The 23,526-nt window shown below is 39.2% G+C and overlaps 1 protein-coding gene across 1 annotated transcript in view; it reads left to right on the top strand.

Annotated features, from left to right (window-relative positions):
• The first annotated feature begins 12,323 nt into the window (after positions 1-12,323).
• Positions 12,324-23,526, top strand: part of Vps53 (vacuolar protein sorting 53) — a 30,400-nt gene continuing 19,197 nt past the window's right edge. The window contains exons 1-11 of the mRNA XM_076210567.1: positions 12,324-12,441; positions 12,638-12,817; positions 14,668-14,853; positions 16,010-16,081; positions 17,108-17,250; positions 17,382-17,502; positions 18,665-18,810; positions 19,782-19,956; positions 20,343-20,456; positions 20,969-21,076; positions 23,114-23,247. Of these exons, the coding sequence (XP_076066682.1) occupies positions 12,737-12,817; positions 14,668-14,853; positions 16,010-16,081; positions 17,108-17,250; positions 17,382-17,502; positions 18,665-18,810; positions 19,782-19,956; positions 20,343-20,456; positions 20,969-21,076; positions 23,114-23,247 (1,280 nt within the window). The 5' untranslated portion in view covers positions 12,324-12,441; positions 12,638-12,736. The remainder of the gene's footprint in view (positions 12,442-12,637; positions 12,818-14,667; positions 14,854-16,009; positions 16,082-17,107; positions 17,251-17,381; positions 17,503-18,664; positions 18,811-19,781; positions 19,957-20,342; positions 20,457-20,968; positions 21,077-23,113; positions 23,248-23,526) is intronic.

The following is a 23,526-nucleotide window of genomic DNA, read 5'->3' as shown; positions in this document are numbered from 1 at the left end:
TCTTATTTTATCAAAGTTTGTTTTTTCATACATCATTCTTCCTTTTCTATATTGTTCATTTCTTTTGATATATTTTTCTTCATTAAGTTCCAGTTCAATCAATATGTGGTCACTTTTACCTATTGGTGTTTTATATTCAATCTTGTCCACTATTCTTGGTTCAGATGTAATTATTAAGTCTAGCCTCGATGGTTCTTCTTCATTTCTATACCTAGTGTTCTCTTGTATCCATTGTGTCATTGAATGGTCAGTAATCATCTCAAGTAGAGCATTTCCCCATGAGTCATCACCACTCTTTACTGTCATTTCTTCCCAGCAGATTTCTTTGCAATTAAAGTCGCCCATCATAACTATTCTTCCTCCGTCTTCCATTATTTTAGTTAATGCTATCTTTGTGTCCTCTAACATACTTTTATGTTCACTCTCCTCCCATGAGGCTGTTTTCGGAGGCACATAATTGATCACAAATTTTCTGCTCTTCTTATCTCGGTCTTCCACTTCTATCATAATCATCTCTACTGTATTCTTTCCATATATGACACCTTTCACGTTTATATCCTTCTTAGTCAGGAACATAACTCCACCCCCTTGTTTTTTTCTCTCTGTTTCTAATCCAATAATTGTATGTATCATGTCCTACACTGTTGGGTGGTAGTGGGCCTTTTAATTTTGTTTCTACAATTCCCATTATGTCCGGTTCTTTTTCTTTCAAATAATCATTCAGTTCATTCAATCCTGTTATCAATCCATCTATATTTGTGTAAGACACTCTTAGTTTTCTGCCACTTCCATTGTGTTCTCTGTTTCCCTTATGTTTTTCTTTAGTATGTCGAACTGCTTTATTTTCATGTTCACTACTCTCCAATAGAATCTCTCTTTCTCTGACTCCGTTCTTTCCTCGTTTTTTGCCTTAGCTTCAATTCTTTTCTTCTTTTCTGCCTCTCTTTCCTCCTTATTCATATCTCTTTTTATCCATAACTTTTTATATTTATCATTTATTGCTAGTTTCACCGTCTTGGATAGAATTTTATCTGCAGTTGTTTTTGAACTGAATTTAATCTTAATTGGTCTGGTCTTATCTGTACTATGTTTTCCAAGTCTGAATTTTTCCTCAATTTCCTTTATAATTTCTGGTTCATCTTCCTGGACTAATTTTAATAAACTGCTTACTCTTTCATTTTCCTCCTTGATTCTTGCGGTTCTATCTGGGTTATGTTTCTCTTCCATTCCTAATATAATTATACATTTCTTTTTGTCAGCTAATTCTCTTACTATATTCTCCTTCTGTCTCATCACTTTAATAACTGAGTCTTCATTATGTTCTTTCAATTGCTGTTTGACTATGTCAGTGAATGAAACCTTATTCCCTTCTTGAGTTATTCTCCAATTTTTAACTTCTGTAGCTATTTTCTCTCTATTTTCATTACTATTCTTCTTCAATTTCTCATTCTCCTCCTTTACATTTCCTAACTGTCTTTTTAGGTCCTCTATTTCTTCAGTTAAGTTTCTGTTAGCCTTCTCTAGTTGTTCCAACCTTTCAATTCTCTGGAAAATGGAGTCTACATTACCTAACTTACGTTCCAAGTCCTCGATCACCTTATCAACTCTCTCCTCTAGTCTTATCAGTCGGGGGGGGGGGGGGGTTGTGTCCCCCCCACCCTCTTTAAATCCCTGGAACATATTCTCGTCACTTTCTTCTGTATTGCTCCTCTCTATACTTCTAATCTTTACATTTTTGTTAGACATTTGATCCTCGCTAAGTCTTTTGTTTACCTTCCGCTTGTCTGGCTGGGCAAAGTCTACTCCCTCCTCATTTCCTTCCATTTCCCTCAGTAATCCCTCCCCTTTTCCTCTTTCCCTACGTTCCCACTACTCCACGAGCAATTACCCCCCCACCCTGCAAAAACACTAGGCACTTCTCTTTGCGTTGGGATCCACAGACTTCAATTTTCTTCAGAACGTCTTCTAAGCCGTCCATTCGTTGAAGTGTGTGTGTGTGTGTGTGTGTGTGTGTGTGTGTGTGTGTGTGTGTGTGTGTGTGTGTGTGTGTGTGTGTGTGTGTGTGTGTGTGTGTGTGTGTATTTACCTAGTTGTATTTTACGGGAAGGGGAGCTATGCTCGTGGTGTCCCGTCTTCATATCTCATTTTATCTAAACTATTTTTGAATTCATGTATTGTTTTTGCACACACTACTTTCTCATCTAACTTGTTCCAACTGTTTATTACTTTGTGAGGAAAGCTGTTATTTTTCAGATCTCTTCTATAGCTGTCTTTCTTGATTTTCTTTCCGTGCCCTATTGTATTTCTATCATTCCATTTTATTAGATCCTCTCTATCAATAATTTCTATGCCTTTCATGCAGGCGCGGATCCAGGGGGGGTGGCTGAGGGGGCTGAAGCCCCCCCCCCCAAATTTGTTCTGCCATGAATCATTGTAAGGATGTCATTTAATCGATTTTAGTACTTTCTGATGTTTTGCCAGGTCCGGGGGTTAATATCCTTGTTTGCAGGGCGATTGGTGCAAGAGAAGGTGGTATCATCAGTTTCTGGAGTCTTCGTCATCATGATGGACGAGATGACCGACGTTTCAGGGAAAGAACAGGCCACCATTTGCGTCCGTCACTTCAGCGGAGGTCAGCTAAGGGAGGACTTCCCTGGCTTTGTTCACGCCAAGGATATGACTGGGGAAGGCCTGGCTCGCCTCCTGCTTAGCACAGTAAAGAGTGTCGGCCTCAACATGGGCAACTGCCGTGGCCTCTGTTTTGATGGTGCCAGTGCCATGATGGGAAAGTTTCGCGGGTGTGCAGCTGTGGTAGTTCGAGAACACCCGCTCAGTCATCGTCTCAACCTCGTCTTGACCAAGGCCTGTGACACCAAGGAGGTAAAGCTCGCTCTCCAGACTCCCAGCGAGGTGTATAACTACATCTATTCCTCAAACATGCGCTCGATGAGGTTTACTGAGCTCGTAAAAGACCACACGTCCACGAAGCGGAAGAAGCTGGTCAGCCTCTGCGCTACTAGATGGGTTGAGCGACACGACTCAGTCATTGTGTTTATGGAATTCCTGCCAGTTATTGCCGTCTTTCTGGAGAACGAGAGCAACTCGGACGCGACGGCGGGACTACTACTAATAGCAATCCGAGAGCCGCGCTTTCTGATTGGTCTCGCCGTCGCTGAGTCTGTGCTAGCTCACACTGTGGAGCCGAGCCGAGCCCTGCAGTCCCCTATGGTCGATCTAGTCTCAGCGTACGCTACGATTGGTGATGTGGTGACGCATCTAAACAAGACCCGGGAAGGTGCACTGACCAGCTTCCAGGACATCTTCAAGAAGGCAGAGGGGCTCCTCCAGGAGATCGGTTCATCACCCGACACCATTCCTGTACCTCGAGTTTGCAAGCGCCAAACGCAGCGAGCGAATTTACCCTTCCAGACAGCTGAGGAGTATTACCGAAGATCTGTATATGTCCCATTCCTCGACCATGTATTGACTGAGCTGCAGACCCGGTTCGGGAATGATACTATTCCTGTTGGCTTCAAGATCAAGAATCTGCTCAGCAGCGCTGACGAAGATGTTGCTGCTGTACTGGAAGCGGCAAAGGTTTATGAGGCTGACATCGAGACCTTGAGCCTCGTGAAGGCGGAAGCAGAGCGCTGGTATTCAACAACAATGAAGTTCGAATCCATTGGAGGTGCCCTTGCCCACGCCCAGACCCGAATGTATCCGAACCTGGCCAAGCTCCTCCGAGTTTTGATTACGTTCCCAGTCTCGAACGCAGAGGCCGAGCGTTCATTTTCAACCCTGAAGTGACTGAAGACCTACCTAAGGAATACTATGGGTCAAGATCGCCTCAACGGCCTGGCGCTACTCGGCGTTCACAATGAAATCAATATTGAAATAGACGGTGTAATCAATGTATTTGCCCCCAAAAAACAGGAGGTTGATGTTCGTGTGAGATCCCATGAACAATGCTGTGTGTTATTAATGTAATTTAGATACTTTTATTAACAGGTTCAGAAGTTCATACACGTTTTTGTTTGTATTTCTGTTTTTAAAGCTACTTTTATTTTTTATTACTTCCATGAGTCCATGTGCACTAACACTACACACGGATCCTGCAATAATTTCTCTCTATGCGAGAGTATACGCGTGCCAGTGCCTTGTCACTGACTAGCACAAGCGTGTAACAATATAAAACGCATATACATTATATTATATATGTCTAAAATACAGAAAAATCTTAAAAACTTTATTAAGTTAAGTATACATCAGACTTCTGATACATCAGACTACTCAGAGGAAGGAATTCAGGTTAGCCCCCCCCCCCCCCAATTTTTTTAGCCTGGATCCGCCACTGCTTTCATGGTTCTGTCAATAGCTATCAAATCTCCTCTCTTCTTTCCTCTAGTGTCTGTAGCTCAAGTTTTGCTAGTCTCTCTCCATATGATAGTTTTGAGAGTGTTGGTGCCAATTTTGTAATTGCTCTTTGTATTCTTTCAAGTTTTTTATACATTTTTTTTTTGTACTTGGTGACCACATTGTTGCTGCATATTCCAATCTTGGTCTTATCAAAGTGATTAGTATTTTCTTCACCATTTCTTCATCCAGGTATGTAAATGCCACTTTGAATGTTCTTTTTAAATTATAAGTTTCACAAAAAATCTTATTTATTTGTTTCTCAGGTGACATATTATTCATAACAATAACTCCCAGGTCCTTCTCATTTTCAACTTTTTTTTATACTTTCTTCTCCCAATTTATATGATCCTGTAATTCTGTTTTTGCTTTTTCCAAATTCCATTATACTACACTTTTTAGTAATAAACTCCATCTCCCACTTCTTACTCCATTCCCATACTTTATTTAGATCATTCTGTAGTGATTCACAATCTTCTTCCGTGTTCACTTTTTTTTAATAGTTTTGCATCATCTGCAAAGAAGCTCATATAACTTTCAATTTCTTCATCCATATCATTAATATATATAGCAAACATTATTGGGGCCAGAACTGTTCCTTGTGGAACACCACTTATTACTTCATCCCAATTTGAGTGTTTGTCTCTTATCACTACTCTCATTTTTCTTTCTTGCAAAAGTCTTCCATCCATTTAAGCAGTTTGCCCTGTATTCCTCCTTCGGTTTCTAATTTCTTAAGCAACTTCTTATGTGGTACTTTGTCAAAAGCTTTTTTTAGGTCTAGAAATGCACAATCAGCCCATCCATCTCTTTCTTGTACGTATTATATCTATTAGCCTTAAATAGAAACATATTAAATTGGTGACGCACGATCGTCCTTGTCTGAATCCAAATTGCTTTGGATTTAGCACGTTTTTTTTTTCTTTTTTAATATCTTACCCATCTACTTTTGACAATTCTTTCACAAAATTTTGCTATTGTATTTGTTAGAGAGACTGGTCTATAGTTGGTAGGGTCTTCTTTATTTCCCCCTTTATATATAGGTACTATATTTGCTTTTTTCCAATCTTCTGGAACTTTTCCTTCTTTCAAGGAACTGTTTATTATGCTATGTGTTTTGTCTGCCAGTTCATTCCTGCATTCTTTCAAAATCCAGTTTGCTATTTCATCTGGTCCATGCGATTTTCTGACATCAAGATTACTCAAGTGTGTCATTATTTCATTCTTTGTTACTTCTATTTCTTTCATAGGGGGGACTTTCTCTTTCCATTCGATCTCTTCAGGTTGTATGTTCTCCCTTATAAACACTGATTTAAAATGCTTGTTCATAATTTCCGCTATTTCTATGTCCTCTGTGTATTCAACTCCTCCTTGTCTTAATTTCTCCAAATCTTGTTTGTTTTTCAGTTTGTTGTTTACAAATCTGTAGAATAGTTTTGGTTGATCTTTACATTTTTCTATGACATATTTTTCATATTTTCTCTTTTCCTCTCTGCACGCTTGTACATATTCATTTGTATAACAAGTATATATTTTCCATTTTTCTCGTTTTTTCTCCTTAGCTTCATGGTTTTTCTTTTTTTCCTCCTCTCTTTCCTCTTTATTCATTTCTCTTTTTATCCATGCCTTTTCATATTGTTCGCTTGCTGCTAGTTTCCCTGGTTTTGCTAATATATTCTCTGCTGTCGTTTGTGACCTGAATTTAATCTTAATTGGTCTGGTCTTATCTGTACTATACTTCCCGAGCCTATGTATCTCTTCAATTTGTTTAATGATTTCAGGTTCATCTTCCTGAACTAATTGTAGTAAACTGCTTACTTTTTCTTTTTCCTAATTGATTGTTGTGGTTCTATTTAGGTTATGTTTCTCTTCCATTCCTAATATAATTATACGTTTCTTTTTACCTGCTAAGTCCCTTACTATATTCTCCTTCTGTCTCATCACTTTAATAACTGAGTCTTCAGTTTGTTCTTTCATTTGCTGTTTAATGGGACCTTTCGCAGTAGAATCCTATTAGCGCTAGAATTTTCAATTTTCTCGGATTTCACGAGGCAAAGGGGTGACTTAGCTAATTTGGAAACCGACATTTAAAAAAAGATACGCCATAAATTGCTGCATAAATGTATTTAAAATTAAAAACATGACTCTTAATGTTATAATTTTTACTTACTGGTGTGTGATAAGGCTTTGTTAATTTAATTACAAGTTAAAACTAAGAATAGTTAATTATTTTACTGAAGTAACTATGAGCAGTAAAAATAAGAGGATGTTGATTTCGGTTTGTGCATTTTATCTGAGAGTGTTGAAAAATAATGGATATCACTGTCACGTCCTGTATATGAAGATAATCAGAGATAAAAAAAAAATAATGGTGGCGGACGTACGAAATTAACGACATTTTTGTAAAGAATAGCCTCTTAGATCTGCTGGGAGCTATTTTCAAACAAATATGACTAATTTTACGTGTGCCGTGGCAAACTGCACGTCAGATTCAAGAAAAAATAAGAAAAAGGCAAAGTTTATCGTATCGAAAAAATTAAGTCTTCGATGCAAAATTATGTTTTCGATACATTACATGGATTTGCCTATTGCTTGGTGTATTCAAATGAAAGTATATATCAGTATACGTCCATTGAAGTCGGTAGAAAATGACAAATTGCTTGGCTTGATGCAATTATAGGCTGTTTTACGAATATCATCTGTGATTATAAATAGAGGCTCAAACAATGCTATATGCCGTTTGCAATCATGAAATTAATTGACTTAAATTTCAGACACAATAATGTACAACGATACACCTCTGTAAGCTTATAAAACTTGCCCAAAAAAGTATTTATTTTCCGGCAAGAATTACAAAATCTGGCGGTGTCTGGTATCGATTTGCTCACTGCGAAATGTCCCATTATGTCAGTAAATGCAACTCTACTGTTTTCTTGGATTTTTTTCCAACCCTGTGCTTCTTTTGCTATGGCCTCTTTATTGTCTTTATTATTCCTCTTTAATTCCTCATTCTCATCTTTTACTTCTTTTAACTGTCTTTTTAATTCTTCTATTTCATTAGTTAAGTTTTTGTTCACCTTCTCTAGTTCTTCCAATTTCTCAACTCTGCGCAATCTTTGCTATGTTATCGAACCTATTCTCCCACTGTTCGGTCATTTGTTCAAGTTTTTCCTCTAGTCTTGCTAATCGGGGGAGGTTGGTATCCTACCTCCCCTCATTAAATCCCTGAAAATTATTATCCTCACCATCCATTGTGCTGCTCTTATCTATATTCCTAATCTTTGCATTTTTGTTAATCCCTTCTTCAAAATCCTCAGTCCTTCGTTTGTTTACAAGACGCCTGGCCTCCTGGACCAAGTCCTCCCCTTCCTCATTTCCTTCCATTTCCCTCAGTAATCCCTCCCCTTCTTCTTTTTTATCACCTTCCCACTACACCACGAGCTTTCCCCTTCCCTATAAATACAATAAGGTACTTCATTGACGTTGAGATCCGTGTAGATTTAGTTTTTTCTTCGGAACTCCAATCTTCGCCGTCCATCCGACGAAAGTGTGTGTGTGTGTGTGTGTGTGTGTGTGTGTGTGTGTGTGTGTGTGTGTGTGTGTGTGTGTGTGTGTGTGTGTGTGTGTGTGTGTGTGTGTGTGTGTGTGTGTGTGTGTGTGTGTGTGTGTGTGTGATTCACCATGGTCTTGGATTTCATTTTGGATTCGGATGAGAGCTCAGAGCTCATATATGACCGATCTATGGTTAATGCTGTGACCTTACACACACACCCCCAACCCCCCGCCCACGAAAGTTGGAGTAACGACTCGCAACTAAGCGGTACTGAAATTATTTCAGCCCTGTGTGTGTGCGTGTGTGTGTGTGTGTGTGCGCGCGCGCGCGCGTGTATATAGGTAAGTGTGTAGTGGAGTGGATGGAGGTTTCTTGAAGGTTAATGTGGATGAAGGTGAAACTGGGGAGATGTGGGTTTTTGTATGTGCATATGGGCCTGGTATTGAGAAGAGTGAAGAGGAATTGAATTGAATAATTGGGATTTATCTAGCGTCGCAACATCAATGGTCATTGACGCCGGAGTGAAGTGGAAAGGAAGGCTTTTTGAATGGATTTAAATGAGTGCATAGATGGATTAGGGAGAAATGTCAATGTAGTTGTATTTGGAGACCTTAATGCTAGGGTAGGAAATGAACCAATAGACGGAGTGATTGGGAAGTGTGGAGTTCCAGGAAAAAAATCATAGTGGAGAGTTGATGGTGGGGATGTGTCTAGAAAGAGAGTTGACGATAGCAAATACAGTGTTTAGGAAGAAAGTCAAGCATAAGTACACATGGGAGAGGGTGGTGGAGGGAAGGGTGGTAGATAGAGTGTTAATGGACAAATGGTGGTAACCAGGAGTATAGTAGGAAGAGTTAAGGATGTACATGTTCTAAGGGGAGAGAGTGGGGGAATATCAGATCATTTTTTGGTGGAAGGTAAGTTGAGAGTGGAAGATAGGTGGAGAAAGAGGAAAAGGGCAGAAGGTAGAGAGGTGCTTAGAGTGAACTGCTTAAGTGAGAAAGAAAAGGAGGAGTATAAGAAGCTGAAAGAGGAATGGGAGGGAGTGAAGGATAGAGTAGAACTAGGAGTGGATGAGGAATGGGGATGGTTCAAGGAGGGAGTCATAAGGTGTGCAAAGATGATGTGGGGAACAAGGAGGACGGGAGGAAATGGAAGGAAGGGTAGTGTGTGGTGGGATGAGGAAGCAAAGAAGGGTGTAGAAGAGAAGAAGCAAACTTTCATATATTGGTTACAAATTAGGACGAGGTAATCATATGAGAGGTACAAAGTAAAGAGAAGAGAAGTAAAGCATAAGATAAAGGAGGCAAAGAGGAGAGCAGATGTGAAATGGGGTAAGAATATGACAGAAAATTTTGAAAGTAATAAAAAGTTTTGGGGGGGAAATTAACAGAGAAAGAGGAGGCGAATCAAGTAGAGAAGAAAAGGTAAAAGGTGCAGATGGAGAGATGATAATGGAAGAGGGCAGTGAGAGGAAGGCGGGAGGAGTATTTAAGGGAGTTGTTAAATGTGAAGGAGGATAGGGAGGGAAGGGTAGTTGCAGTGGGAAGCGCAAAGAAAATGACCGTGATGAATGAGGAAAATGGAGGAGAAATAAAGAAAGATAAAGTGAAAGCGGCTGTTAAGATGGTGAAAGCAGGTAAGGCACCTGGGTTGGATGGATATTATGCAGAATGTCTGAAAAAGGAGGTACAGTGATGGTGGACTGGCTGGTGAGGTTATTTATTGTTTGTTTAAGAGAGGGTAGAGTGCCGAACGACTGGAGGAGTGCCTATATAGTTCCACTTTACAAGGGGAAAGGGGGCAAATGTGAGTGTAGTAGTTTCAGAGGGATTAGCTTGTTAAGTGTGGTTGGAAAGGCTTATGGGAGGGTCTTGATTGAGAGGATTAGAAGAGGAACAGAGGGAGTAATCGGTGAGGAACAGTGTGGTTTTAGGACAGGTAAGAGTTGTGTAGATCAGATTTTTGTGGTACGACAGATATGTGAGAATTCTATAGGAAAAGGTAAGGGTATATTTTGGGCTTTTATGGATCTGGAAAAGGCTTATGACAGGGTAGACAGGAAAGCACTGTGGGAGGTATTGCAGACATATGGAATAGGAGAAAAGCTGTTAAGCGCAGACAAGAGTTTTTACGAGAGTAGTAGAGCTTGTGTTAGGATTAGAAATGTAGTGAGTGGTTTGAAGTAAAGGTGGGACTTCGTCAGGGATGCGTTATGTCACCCTGGCTGTTCAATTTATACATGGATGGGGTGGTGCAAGAGGTAAATGCAAGGGTAGTGGTTCAGGGATTGGGGATGGTTAAAGAAAATGGAGAAAAGTGGGAGATAAGCCAGCTGTTGTTTGCTGACGACATTGCGCTTGTAGCAGGATCAGAGGAGGGATTGAGGAAGTTAGAGACAGAATTTGAGAATATGTGCGAAAGAAAGAAGTTGAAGATAAATATAGGTAAAAGTAAGGTGATGAGGTGTACAAGGGGAGAGAGTGGCAGCAGACTGGAAGTGAGTATTAAGGGAGAGAGACTGGAGGAAGTGGATAGTTTTAGATATTTGGGTGCGAATGTGGCAGGAAAGGGAGTGGAGATAGGGGTAGAATGTAGAATGAGAGACGCGAGTGAATGCCTTGGGGGATTATAAAGTGTAATGAGAAATAGGCATCTGGGAATGGATGCTCAAAGGAGATTGTATGAAGGAGTGATTGTGCTGACAGCACTGTATGGGACAGAAACATGGTACATAAGAGAGGAAGAGAGGAGTTTGAATGTGTTTGAGATGAAGTGCCTGAGAAATATGATAGGGGGTATTAGGCTGGATAGAGTGAGAAATGAGGAGGTGAGGAGAACGGGGATGGAAAGGGAGTTGGGAGATAGGGTTGATGGAAGAGTATCGGGGTGATTTGGACACATGGAAAGAATAAGTGAAGAAAAATTAACAAAAGAGGTGTGGAAGGCAGAGGTGGAAAGAGAGAACATGAGGGGTCGACGTAGGATGAGATGGATGGATGGATGGATGGGGGTAAAAGGGGCATTGAAAAGAGGGGATGTCTGTTGAAGAAGGATGGGAGAGGACAGAAGATAGGGATGAATGGAGAAGGGTTGTGTATGGATGATGCTGTGATGCATGAGGGGGAGTGGGTGGGGGATGGGGGTGAGGGAGTATGTATGAGAAATAAATTGACGCAGCCCGAAGGGATTTCTCCCGTCTTCTCCTTTTCTGCATGAGGGGACGGAGAGGGGGTTGCCGATTTAATGAGGCGGCCTTGCTGTGGATGTGCTGTGTCTTGCGACACTGCTTCTGACCTAGGGCAGTGGACAGGATGCGGGGATGATCCGTCATCCAGGGGGTGCCAAGAAAAGAGGAAGGGAAGAGGGCAGAGGGGAGTGGAATATGTAGGGGATGGAATGGGAGGGAGTGGTTTCTGTGCCTTTATTTATTTATCTATTTATTTTTAACCTCTCTTGTAAGGGGAAAAGCCTTTGGTATATGTAGGTACTAGTGCGCGCAGGATTAGTCTAGGGCGGGTATCTCCATTCATGTACATGTACAATATGAGGAGAAACCTTCAAGTCTTTTGTCTGGAAATTCTCACCAATTTACTAAGGAAATAAGAATTAGTATGATTTTTTTTCCATTTGATTGTGTTACTTCAATATTTGATCAATTTGGAGACATCCTGAATTGTAATAAATGTCGAAATTATCTCTAAGTTTTTGTTGTGGACCTTCTTTCTGCTAAAACTAAAAATTGAAATACATTGTTTAAACTTCTATGTGTAACGAGAGCTCTGCTCGTTTAATGTCCAAACAATAGGTTAGGGTCTGCGCTTCACGTCGTGAGCAACTCACACAGATATCTTCACTTCTTATTTTCCTTTTCTCGCGTTTTACGTATTACACCACTCCCTCTCCGAGAAGTATTACTTCTCTGGTCCTCCGAAACTACGTGTTCGTCGTGAATGGGCGTTCGTTCAAGACTAGGAAATGTTTCCGTGGTTTGATTCTCACACAGGGTGAAGAATGTAAACAAAATCGAGAAAATACATATGTCACAACATAACTGGTTCCCTGTGTGGCAGATAAACCATTGTGTCTGCCAACTTTGAAAGTTAGAAGAGAAAGGGGTGGTATGATTACAGTATTCAGCAGCTCGCGAAAGGGAATATCTTACATTACAAGATGTCTCCTGATTAGGAATAGTAGGGCTGAAGTCATTAGAGCAATGTAAAAAAAAAGACATGCCAATATGATGAGAAAGATAGTTTCCAATGTTGATACATAAATACTTGGAATATCTTAGAAGGTTATATAGCCCAAACTGGAACAACGTATAAATTCACATTAAATATGACATTTGGAAGACATAAACCAAGTTGGAACCGTATACAAACTTGGAGCTAGATATCGTTCATTGGAGTAAAGGAGACGGGAAACGAGCATTTCTCATTTCCTGTACACTACAATTGTGTAAATGCAATCAGGTAAAATACACACACACATAAACATATACAAATATATTTGTTGAATAATAACATGTATTTAAGTAAGAAATACCGTGACACTATAAAAGTTTAACTTATGGGTATAAATGATACGACAGGTAAACATCATCCTAACAATATTAATTTAGTAATTATCAATATCTAGCTTTTCATACAGAAACAACTTTATTCACAGTAGGGTTGAGTTTAGAATGACGTCATACACGGCATCGTCAATGTAAACAGTTGATAGTCGCAAATGTCTAGGAGGGTCAACATTTATTAACTTGGAACCATGATGCACAATGAAGACTTATCAGCAGTAGAAGATTTAAATCTGAATTTCCCACCAGAAGTCGTAAAGGCTATACAAGAGGTAGGCACTGTGATTTTTTTACTGATATGTACTGTATATATTCAATATTGTTATTACTTTTATTTTGTTTTTGCCACTGGCATACCTGTCAAGCTACTACGGTTCTTGCCGTAACATTTTGCGTTAGAGAGCATAAATTGTGTTTAAAACGGTAATTAAGCCATTAGAAAACCATATTTTTTCATTCAATATTTGTTTCAAAACCTACAGAATGAATACACATTGTAAACACATGACAGTGTGAACACCACAGTCCACATACTGAAAAATAGTACTGTTTGCAAAGGTTCTTGGAAACTACTGTTTTTCATTATATGGTGCTCATACTGTGTCATGTGTTTACATTGTGTACAACAAAGACCATCAATGAGGTGGAGCTGCGGAGCTCCAGTGAACCTACTGCAGCTCACTGATGCTCTTTGACTTTGTTGTACTCGGCAGTACAAGTAACTAGACTTAGCTTTCTCTGGCATGCCCCGATGTGTTGGGATAGGTGTTATCTAATATAATGCTTGAATAGAGGAATTGATTTAGAATTATTTAAAACAAACGCATTAAAAAACATATCGCATGCAGAGAAAAAGTGGAAGATTTTCAACTTAGGTTGTAAGACTTGAAAATCATAGAAATTACGTAAGACTTATGCAAAAAACAAGACTTGACAGGTATGCAGTGGTTTTATATGTCCACGTTACCAATATTTTTTATCTGAGGTATTGTATTTTTCTCAGATCACAAATTAAAGAATGAAACAAACATATAACATATTGGTTTTAGTATTTCTTAGCATACCGGTCTACATGACTACCTCTGTACTTATGTTCCCCACACTTGGATTTATTTATAACTTATGGTATTCACAAATCTCGCCAGTTGTCAGGTGAGAAGTCTGTTGTTGGATATCTCTTCCAAGGGTAAAAATTTGGATTAGGAGATTTTCTTGCTGATTTGAACACATCTCAATTTTGTTTCTATTGAAATTTACTTTTTTTTAGTCACCCCCCACCTACTACTCCAACAGTCTTGGTGACCACAGGAAATTGAGGTTTTGGATGGGGGAAATAATCAAAATAAGTGATTTCTAAAAGAAGTGATAAAACCTTTCAAATCAGCAAGAAAACATCAAAAAGAACTTGAACTTTGCAAGAATGTAGTATTAAGGACATGGAGTTTTCCAAAATGTAGTTTAATTAATTTTTGGTTTTGTAGTAAGCTATGGTTCTTGAATGCCATTCGTATGATAATGTAGAAATTTACCAGTTGGGCCAGGAGAAACCATTATTATCAGAATTATGGGTAAATTCTTGTATTCCTACATGCAAGGAGAGAGAGAGAGGCAGAGAGATTCATTGAAAGATATAGTGAGCAAAGGTCAGGAAAAAATTATTCTTTGGAACAAAATATAGTGTACACACTAGCAGTAATGTTACCAAGAAAAAGTTGTCAAAGTTAAAGGTGAAGAGGAATGAATATTTTAGGAATGCATAATGATTTTTGGTTCAAGTTCCATTGACTGGAAACCTATCACATGTGCCACAACCAATCCATTTCACATTAGATCCACCTGTATCATTGCACACAAAACATCTTTCCATATCAACTAAGATGGAACATAGCACAACATGTCTGCGCTCGGTAGCCTCTTGGCACACTAAACATCCTGATATTCACTCCAGACAGCTCCAGAAAATCTCTTTGAGTGAATCAAGGGCTGGAGTGGTGGGCATGGCCAGTGTCTTGGGGGCTGCAGTCCTCTTGCAAGAGGGAACAGGGGCAAAAGATTGATTGATTAATTTCTTACAGTGATCATTGGTCATTTTGCTCAAATCCATGTCCTTTCATATTTTCAGATATTACCAAGTGAAGACCCATTTGATGCAGTTGATTTCAATGCAGTTGATTACATCAACACTCGGTTTCCAGCAGAACAGTCTTTGCATCACATTGATGATGTCTTGGAAGAAATGCGTGTCCGCATGACCACTATTGATGATGAAATCAGGACTGTAGTACGGTCACTCACTAATGTTGAACAGGTAATTTCAGAAATTTATTTATATATTCATGTGTGTGTGTTTGTATATATATATGTATATGTAAAGTATATGTGTTTATGTATATTTCCATATATATATATACCAAAGGGTTATTTCTTGCCATAAGGTAGGCAGCCAACCAAGGCATGCACACACTCCCACCCATCCCACTCCTATCTGTCACCCATTTGTTTCCCTTTCATCTTAGCTCCTCTTGATAGGAGGTGGGGGAGAATTCTGCCACTGGGATTCCCATGTGAGTCATAAAGGGCAACACAGTGGGACATATAGGATCAGGGATATAAATTTATGCATATACAGTACAGTATATTTGTTTATATATTCTTGGTACATGTATGTATATGTACATACATACATATACCAAAATGTCCTTTCCCACTTACAAGTGGTGATGACAGCCAATGCATGCACCCACCCTTCACCTATCCCACACCCTTTTGTTGCACCTTTTATCATAGCTGGTGGATGAAGGGCCATCTCTGTCCCTCACCCATTGCTTGGGTCAGAATTAGTGCATCAAAACACCACCTTCACAGCATGGCCCAACAGCTAAATCTGGTTTACCCCGCCACTTTATTATATGGCAATCATCCACTCAAGAATTTAGATAGGCATGAAGAACTTCCTTAGGGCAATGTCAATTCATCATTCATTCACAACCATTCTCCACTCAGCAGACATACCCCTTTTACCCAAGGCCCCTTTCACCCTGTTCATTTCCTGGTTCACTTCATCCACTTCTGCTTTCCACACTCTTTTTGTAAGTCCTTCACTCATTCTTTCTACATGCTCTAACCATCCCAGTATTCTTTTATTAATCCTGTCAGCCAGCTCTTTTTCCATCCACACTCTCCGCCTTATCTCCTCATTTCTCACTCCATCTATGCTCATAACCCTCATAACCTCATCATATACTTCTACACATTCAAATTCCTTTCTACCTACCTTTAGTTCCAAATCTCTTCCCAGTACAGTGTCATGGGCACAATCACATCATTGTACAATTTTCTTTTTGCATTCATCCCCAGATACCTATTTCTCATGACATTTTTCAATCCCAAAAAACATTTGCTTCCTTTTACTCTATAATATATATATTTATATATACAGTATATATATATTTTTTTACTTTCAGGATGGCCGAAGTTCTTTGCTTGAGGCTCAGTCAGCCATTACAGAGCTCTTCACACGCTTCCAGGATATCAAAGTAAGGACCTAGAAAAGAAGATGATGTTTATTGATTTGGTTTTTGTTGATTGAATTGTCCTTCATTGGGTATTTTGTAGATTAATGGGTTTATTGTAAAGATGTACTTGGGAGTAAGAGAAAGGGGGTTCTCAGTCTTGTGCATTGGTTGTCTATCAGTAAGTTAGTCAGTCAAATATTGCCTCAAGTTTCTCTAACTTGCAATTCCACTGTAACCAGCAGTCTTCATTCCCTTTATTCTGAGATGAAACTTTGGGCTGCTGTTTGTGTTTTATTTTTACCTAGTTCTTTTTACAAAATTATGATACAAATGAAAGGAGATAGTTTTAATTTCACTTATGGTTTTAGCTAGGGCTATATTATCATCAAAACTATTTTAGGAGTTGATACATCTGTATGGAAAACAATTTGTTAATGTCCCTTAGATATGTGGTCTTTTCATTATGTTACCATGACCTTGTGATAAGTTCCCATCCTAAACCAAAAGCTCTTTGTTAATTTTGTACACTTGGAAGAATAGTAGAAGTTGATAGAGGCTCGGAGCTGTTCCTCCAGTTGGTAATGTGCTATGAAGACAGGTGGCAGGGAGATGGTTGTCTCTGATATCCATCCTAAAGAACCATTACCTGGAGTGGTCCTCGTTGGTCTTTCAATTTTATATTACCACCCTAAATAAAGTATTTGTCTTGTAAATGAGCATTGTAAAGGAAGTTATAATGAACATAACATGGATTTGGGTATAGATTTTCTTGGAGTAATTTTCATAGTGATTTATGTTCTACCTTTTTCACTGGCTGATGCAATGTGATTTAGGGAACCCTCCAGCAATCACAGGGCTAAATACTCTCAAACTCTTTCACTGCCACTTGTTGATTTTATTCTGCTGGTAGTCAAAGGGTCAAAAATGCTTTCTATTTCTATAAGTGGGAAGATTAGGTCTTATCCCATCAGTTTTGAGAAGTGCAAAGGGGAACTTTTGACCACATAACCCCTCAAAAACTGACATATTTCGTCTTGTTTTTTCAAGATGCGAGCAAGTGAATCTGAGCAGCGTGTTAAGGAGATTACTCGTGATATTAAACAGTTGGACACTGCTAAACGTAACCTCACCTTGTCTATCACAACCTTAAATCACCTCCAGATGCTGGTGGAAGGAGTAGACAAGTTACAGTAAGTAGGAAAATATTTTGGTTGCAAATATTGGGCAAAAATATACAGGAATTTATATCCAGTATTGGAAATGTTCTGTGTGGAAAAACATTTGTATATAGATTTTCAAATTACCTATTATTCTTCTGCAGGGCTTTGAAAGTCCGGCGTGAATATGGTGAAATTGCCACATTGTTGCAAGGAGTAATGAATGTACTTGATCACCTGCACAAGTACAAACACATTCCTCAGGTAGCAGATTTATCAAGACAGGTAAGTTAGTGATGAATTTATATTTTAAAAAATATTGACGAAGCATACATACATACATACATATACCAAAGGCTTTTTCCCCCTTACACGGGGTTAGCCAAAAAGAAAAAGGCATAGAAAAAACTCCCACCCACGAAGCACTATATACAAATACTAGTGGCAATCAATCAACTTGTTGCACCATATCTATTTTACAGGTAGCCCATAGCTCCCAGGTAACTTGCAACAGCCACTAGATTGGCCCATAAGTCACTCAAGAAAGTAGTATTGTGATGTTGTCTAGATGTGGCTTGTATATGTATATATATATTCACCTCTTGGTAATATTTTGGAGGGGGGTTGCCGATTAAGTGAAGCAGCCTTGCTGTGGATGCACTGTGTCTTGCAGCATTGCTTCTGGCCAGGGCACTGGGCAGGAGACAGGGATGACCCTTCATCCATAAGGAGCTAAGATAAGAGGGAAACAAGGGTGGTGGATAGGAATGGAATGAATGGGAGTGGGTCTGTACCATTGACTTGGCTACTTCCCTTATAAGAATGAAAGATCCCTTAGTAAATAGATGGATAGATAGGTAATATTCTGGAAGTTATAATGGTGTAGTATTTAGAAATTTTAAGGATAATGTTATTGCAAAATTGAGGTTTTTGAAAAAAGTATATGTATAAATTTTCAGAGTATGTTTCAGTATGATTTTTTTTATTTTTTTTATTTTTTATGATAATGAAAATCCTTAAACATCATGCTTTGTTAAAGGATAAGCAATCTTATGCATTGGAAGGAGACTTAGCTAAAAATAATCAGTGTTGAAGAGACCCCATCAAGCTGAAATGTACAAAGTGTATCTCACAATTTCATAAAATTGCTTTTGTTTGGTAACCTCAAAATCTGTAAAATGTGTTACCATTATACTAATGACCCACTTTCGGAAAAGAATAAGCAAAAGTAAAAAGATCCGTATATTTCGATCATTATCTGTGATCCTCTTCAGCAGATCTGAAGAGGATCACAGATAGTGATCGAAATATACGGATCTTTTTACTTTCGCTTATTCTTCTCCGAAAGTGGGTCATTAGTATAATTTTACCAATGTGCTACGACATTACTTTGTTATGTGTTACCATGTTGAAAATGTTAAACTACCATTATATGGTTTTATTGCAGGTAGAGCAAATCAGGGCAGACCTTGAGAAGCAGATTTTGGAGGATTTCCATCTTGCCTTCCATGGCCCCAACTCCAAACGGTTTGCTCCTTCCAGGGAGCTTGCTGAAGCTTGTCTAGTTGTGTCAGTTTTAGACACTAAAGTCAAGTAAGAATTCCTTTCATTGTGGGAATATTTTGTAAGCAATAACCAAGACATCTATCCTTAGGGACAAAATTGCACCAAAGAGTTGAGTCACAGTTGATAAAGGAAAGACTTGAGGGTAGCAGTTTGGATGAATAGTAGCAGTTCAAAATTATTACCATTCTTTATTTGAGTGGTATTTGAGTCTTATCACACTTATTTACATCATTACATTGTACATATATACATATACCAAGGTCTTTTTCCCCTGTACAAGGGAGTAATTGTTTGGATATTGATTACTGGAAATTATAATCAGTTATTGAGTAATTTCACCATGTAATTAATTATGCTTACCACTAGTGATGGATGACCCATCATCCAGGAGGTGCCAAGATAAGAGGGAGAGTAGAGGGTGGAGGGGAGTAGAGTGTATTAGGGATGGAATGGGTGGGAATGGTTTTTATGCCTTTTTCTTTTTGGTTACCTCCCTTGTAAGGGGGAAAAAGCCTTTGGTATATGTATGTACTAGTGATGGATGGTATGTAAATACTTGTGATATTGTGAGTTTAACTATGTTAAAGCATAGGATGAGGAGGAACAGTTGCTGTGTAAGTGAAGATGCCCTACTGTGGATATGCTGTGTCTTGCTGCATTGTTTCTAACCTGGGCAGGAGGTAGGAGACAAAGATGACCCTTCATCCATGAGGAGCTAAGATGAGAGGGGAACAAGAGTGGAAGGGGTGGTAGTGAATGCATGCCTTCACTGGCTACCTCCCTTATAACGGGGAAGAAGCCCTTGGTATATAGACAGAATATGTAGTCTGTTTAACCCATCTCATCACATGTAACTCCACAGATGAAGAAAGTTGTAGAGCATTTTTCTCAATAGTATTGAAATGTGTGATTGTTTTAAAAGTGTCATCAAGTAACCTGATGTCCAAATGGGTAAGCATCCTGTAGAAATGAGTAATATTTTACTGATTGGTAAACAGAAAGGCTATCGTGGAAGATGTAGTCAAGACTCAGTTGGCTGAGTACGAGGTCCTCTTTGCTGGTGGGGAAAGTGATGCCTGGTTGACACGAGTGGATCTGAGAAGGAAGTGGTTCTTGAAGACAGCCCTTGAATTTGAAAAGACTTTGGCTGCAATGTTTCCACCCACTTGGCAGGTAACTTCATAGGCATGCTGTGTTTCTGAAGAGCCGGGGTTCAGGAGATTTATTGGTCAGTTACCCCAATTTTCATTTTTGTTTTCTTCATTTGTCCATTACTAATATATTTAGATATATGGTCATAACAGTTAATCTCCGCATTCATGCTTAGGATGCAAGATTTCATATAAAAAAAAAAATTGTTAAAACAGGAGGTGCTACTTGGATATATTTCTTTAATGTGAGACTAAAGTTGAGAGTTATCTCAATCAGCATGTCACAGCAATGATGATCTTGACTAATTTTGTTCTGGGAAATATGATATATTTTTATTTAGCCAAAGACAGGATCATATATCAAATGAGTTAATGTTCTTTATGTTCAATTGAATCCCTGCTGCTTAGGTTCCAGCCCGCTTAGCCCTCTCCTTCTGTGAGGTAACACGAAGCCAGCTCTCACATGCCATGGAACTCCGAGCGCAAGACATTGATGTGGGGGTTTTGCTGCATGCACACAAGGTTAGACCAGAGTCCCACATTTTCCTTAGAAGTTATTGTCAAGTTTTATGTAAATTCACTTATGAATTAGGGACATGAGAAGTGAACCAATTGTAATTTAGAAATGACATTACACTTATTGCTGATTATGAGGAGAGAGGGATCGACAGTAGCTGCCTGCATGAGTTGGTCCTGTGAGATGGATGTTAGGGAGTCATCTCTGATACCCACATTCAGAACACCATCACTCCAGTCAACAATCCAAAGTTTCTTTCCAGAGAGATCTGTAGGAGGTTCTGAGGACTGTTGCCAGCCACTGTGGGCCGTGAGTTTCCCACTTATTGAAACTTGTAACAATCGATTGATTGATTGTCCTGGTTTAATACAACAGAGACAACACTGTAAGATTTCTCTCCTATGAGGGGGAGGCACTGACGACTGATACCAGCTACTGTTTGGCTGTAGATTTCCAGTCTGAAGCATGAAGAGGCAATCATTATTAATATTCACTGATTTGTTGTTCAATTTTGCAGGTCATGTTTGAATTGGAAACCTTACTAGCCAGAAAGTATGTAGGTTTCCATATCAATCAACTTCGTTCACCACGCACATCCATCAGCAACACAAACCCATTTGAACAGGTAATGTTGTAGTTTTGAATTATAATATTTCTCTAAGGTCTATTTATCTCTCTATACTAAAGGGTTCTTCACCCTTATAAGGGAGATGGCCAGGACAAGACACGTACCCACTCCCATCCACTGCCCTTGTTTCCCATTTCTTAAAGGTAATAGGAGTTAAAACACTAGGACACTTCATCCCTGAGACACACATTGAATAATGTCAGACATTCTACATAACATTTATCCAATCCAGGTGTATTTACAGCTTTCATTTCTTTCCAAGTGTTTTAACAATAACTAATTCTCCCTACCCTTAATAGGTATTCTTCTAGCATCTCCTACAACCACACTCCACTCTTTTCCCTCTCATGGCCTACTCTTCTGCTAACAACTGTCCATCAGTTCAAAGAGACTAATAATGGGTAAATGCTTGTGGTGGCCCTGCAAGATAAACAGTGGAGATGCCCATTTTGAAAACCTATCAACCTCCTCACCTCCATTAGGAGGTGCATCCTTTAGGGACTGACATTTGACCTGGGGACTGGGCCCAAGCTCACTCTCTGTCAACTTCATCAGTAAATCTTGTACTTTTACACTTTCGATGAGTTGACATCCAGCAACTGGTCCCCTCCTACTTACAGTCAGTGACATTAAAGCACCCATACTAACGCAACACAACCAACAGTCCAAAATTTCTCCCTAGAGAAATCTGTGGGAGGGGCTGAGGACCATTGCCAAGCACTGTGGGGCTACGAGTTTCCCCTTAATGAAATTCAGGGCAACAATTATAACTTTTTTTTTTTTTTTCTCTCTCTCTCTCCAAAATTCTCAATTAGATACCACCCATTTCTTCGCATCCACTCAACTCTTGGCTTCTGTTGTTACAAGATATTCCTGTTTGGGATTTTCTTTGCAACCAAATCAGGGTGAATCTAGTGAGTGCACAATGAAAGAACAATATAACATGAAATATAATATCTATTTCCTCTATTTACAAGGTCTGGCTAACTCTAGATTTACAATAATGAAATCAGTAATAACTCAAATAACTAAAATAACAAAGGTCTGATGGGGGGGGGTTACATGAGATACTTGCTGGTCCTGGGAAAGGGAGAGATATGGGGATCTCTTGTAGAGAGTGAAGTTTCTAATAAGATTGAACAGTATGCACCTGTGCTCATCTTATAGCTGCCTGTGACCCAACTCACATCCCAATCTGACCTATAGTGGTCAACTGTTTCTACCCTTTCTGACCTTTCTGACCATTGTGTCAGATCTACTACCACACAACTCTACAATGCATAAACTTTGCACTTTATGTACAAGCATGCTTGTAATTTGCTTCTATCTACTTTACTTTCTATATTTCCTCAATATACATATACCTAAAGGCCCATTCCCCCTTTTACTATCCTCCATCCCCCACCCACTCCCTTTCATGCATTACAGCATCATCCATACACAACCACCCTCCACTGTCACCCCTATCTTCCGTCTTCTCCTGTCCTTCCTCAACAGACATTACCCCCTTTTACCCCATCCATCCATCTCATCCATGATTGCCCCCTCATGTTCACTCCTACCTCTGCCTCCCACACCTCTTTTACTAATCTTTCTTCACTCATTCTTTCCATGTATCCAAACCATTCCAATACTCTTTCATGAACCCTATCTCCCAACTCCCTTTCCACCCGTTCTCGTCCTCACCTCCTCGTTTATATTAATAAGAAAAATATTAAATGTAAATGTTAAATATGCCATGTCCCTTTAAATAGGGACATCACCCTTTCAAAATACTTTTTGGAAAAAATTAATAAAAGTAGTAAATGTTATGCATACTTCAAATGGATTTTGCACAATTTTTCACAAAATTGTCAAAAACTTAAATTTCTAGCATACCAACATCCTTAATGCTTGGTCCTGTTACCCAGTAAACATGAAAGTTATTGGTTATCTGATGTAATTCTTGTCATTTTGGTATGGCTGGCAGGTATTTTTAAATTTGGAGCATAATGGGTAATTATCTATGAGTTCTTCAGGTTTTTCATTTTTCAGGAGGACAATTCTAAAAATCCATTCAATGAAGACCAAGAAGAAGAACCAGAACAAGACAGTTCATCACCCTTTGAAGGTGCCATTTGCCGATGCTTCCAACCATATCTCAAGGTGTACCTGGATAATGTGGACAGGTGAGTTGGTGGTGATGTGAAGGAATTTGCTCATGTAATAACCAAGCATATGAGAATAGGCACTGACCCTGTTTATATAGACATCATCACCACCATCGTGTTCTGTGTTGTAGAAGGCAACTAAATGGGATGGATTGAGGGAACTAGGGCTTCTCCACTCTATGGAGAGGGAGGGTGGAGGGGTGTGGAGTGTATTCAGGGATGGAATGGGTGGGAATGATTTTATGCCTTTTCCTTTTTGGCTACCTCCCTTGTAAGGGGGAAAAAGCCTTGGTATAT

The sequence above is a fragment of the Oratosquilla oratoria genome, chromosome 27 (genome assembly GCF_046742065.1).
Source record: "Oratosquilla oratoria isolate Oo_2021 chromosome 27, ASM4674206v1, whole genome shotgun sequence".
Classification (NCBI taxonomy): Eukaryota; Metazoa; Arthropoda; class Malacostraca; order Stomatopoda; family Squillidae; genus Oratosquilla; species Oratosquilla oratoria.
Note: the sequence above shows the minus strand (reverse complement) of the source record. Positions and strands in the feature narration are given on the sequence as shown.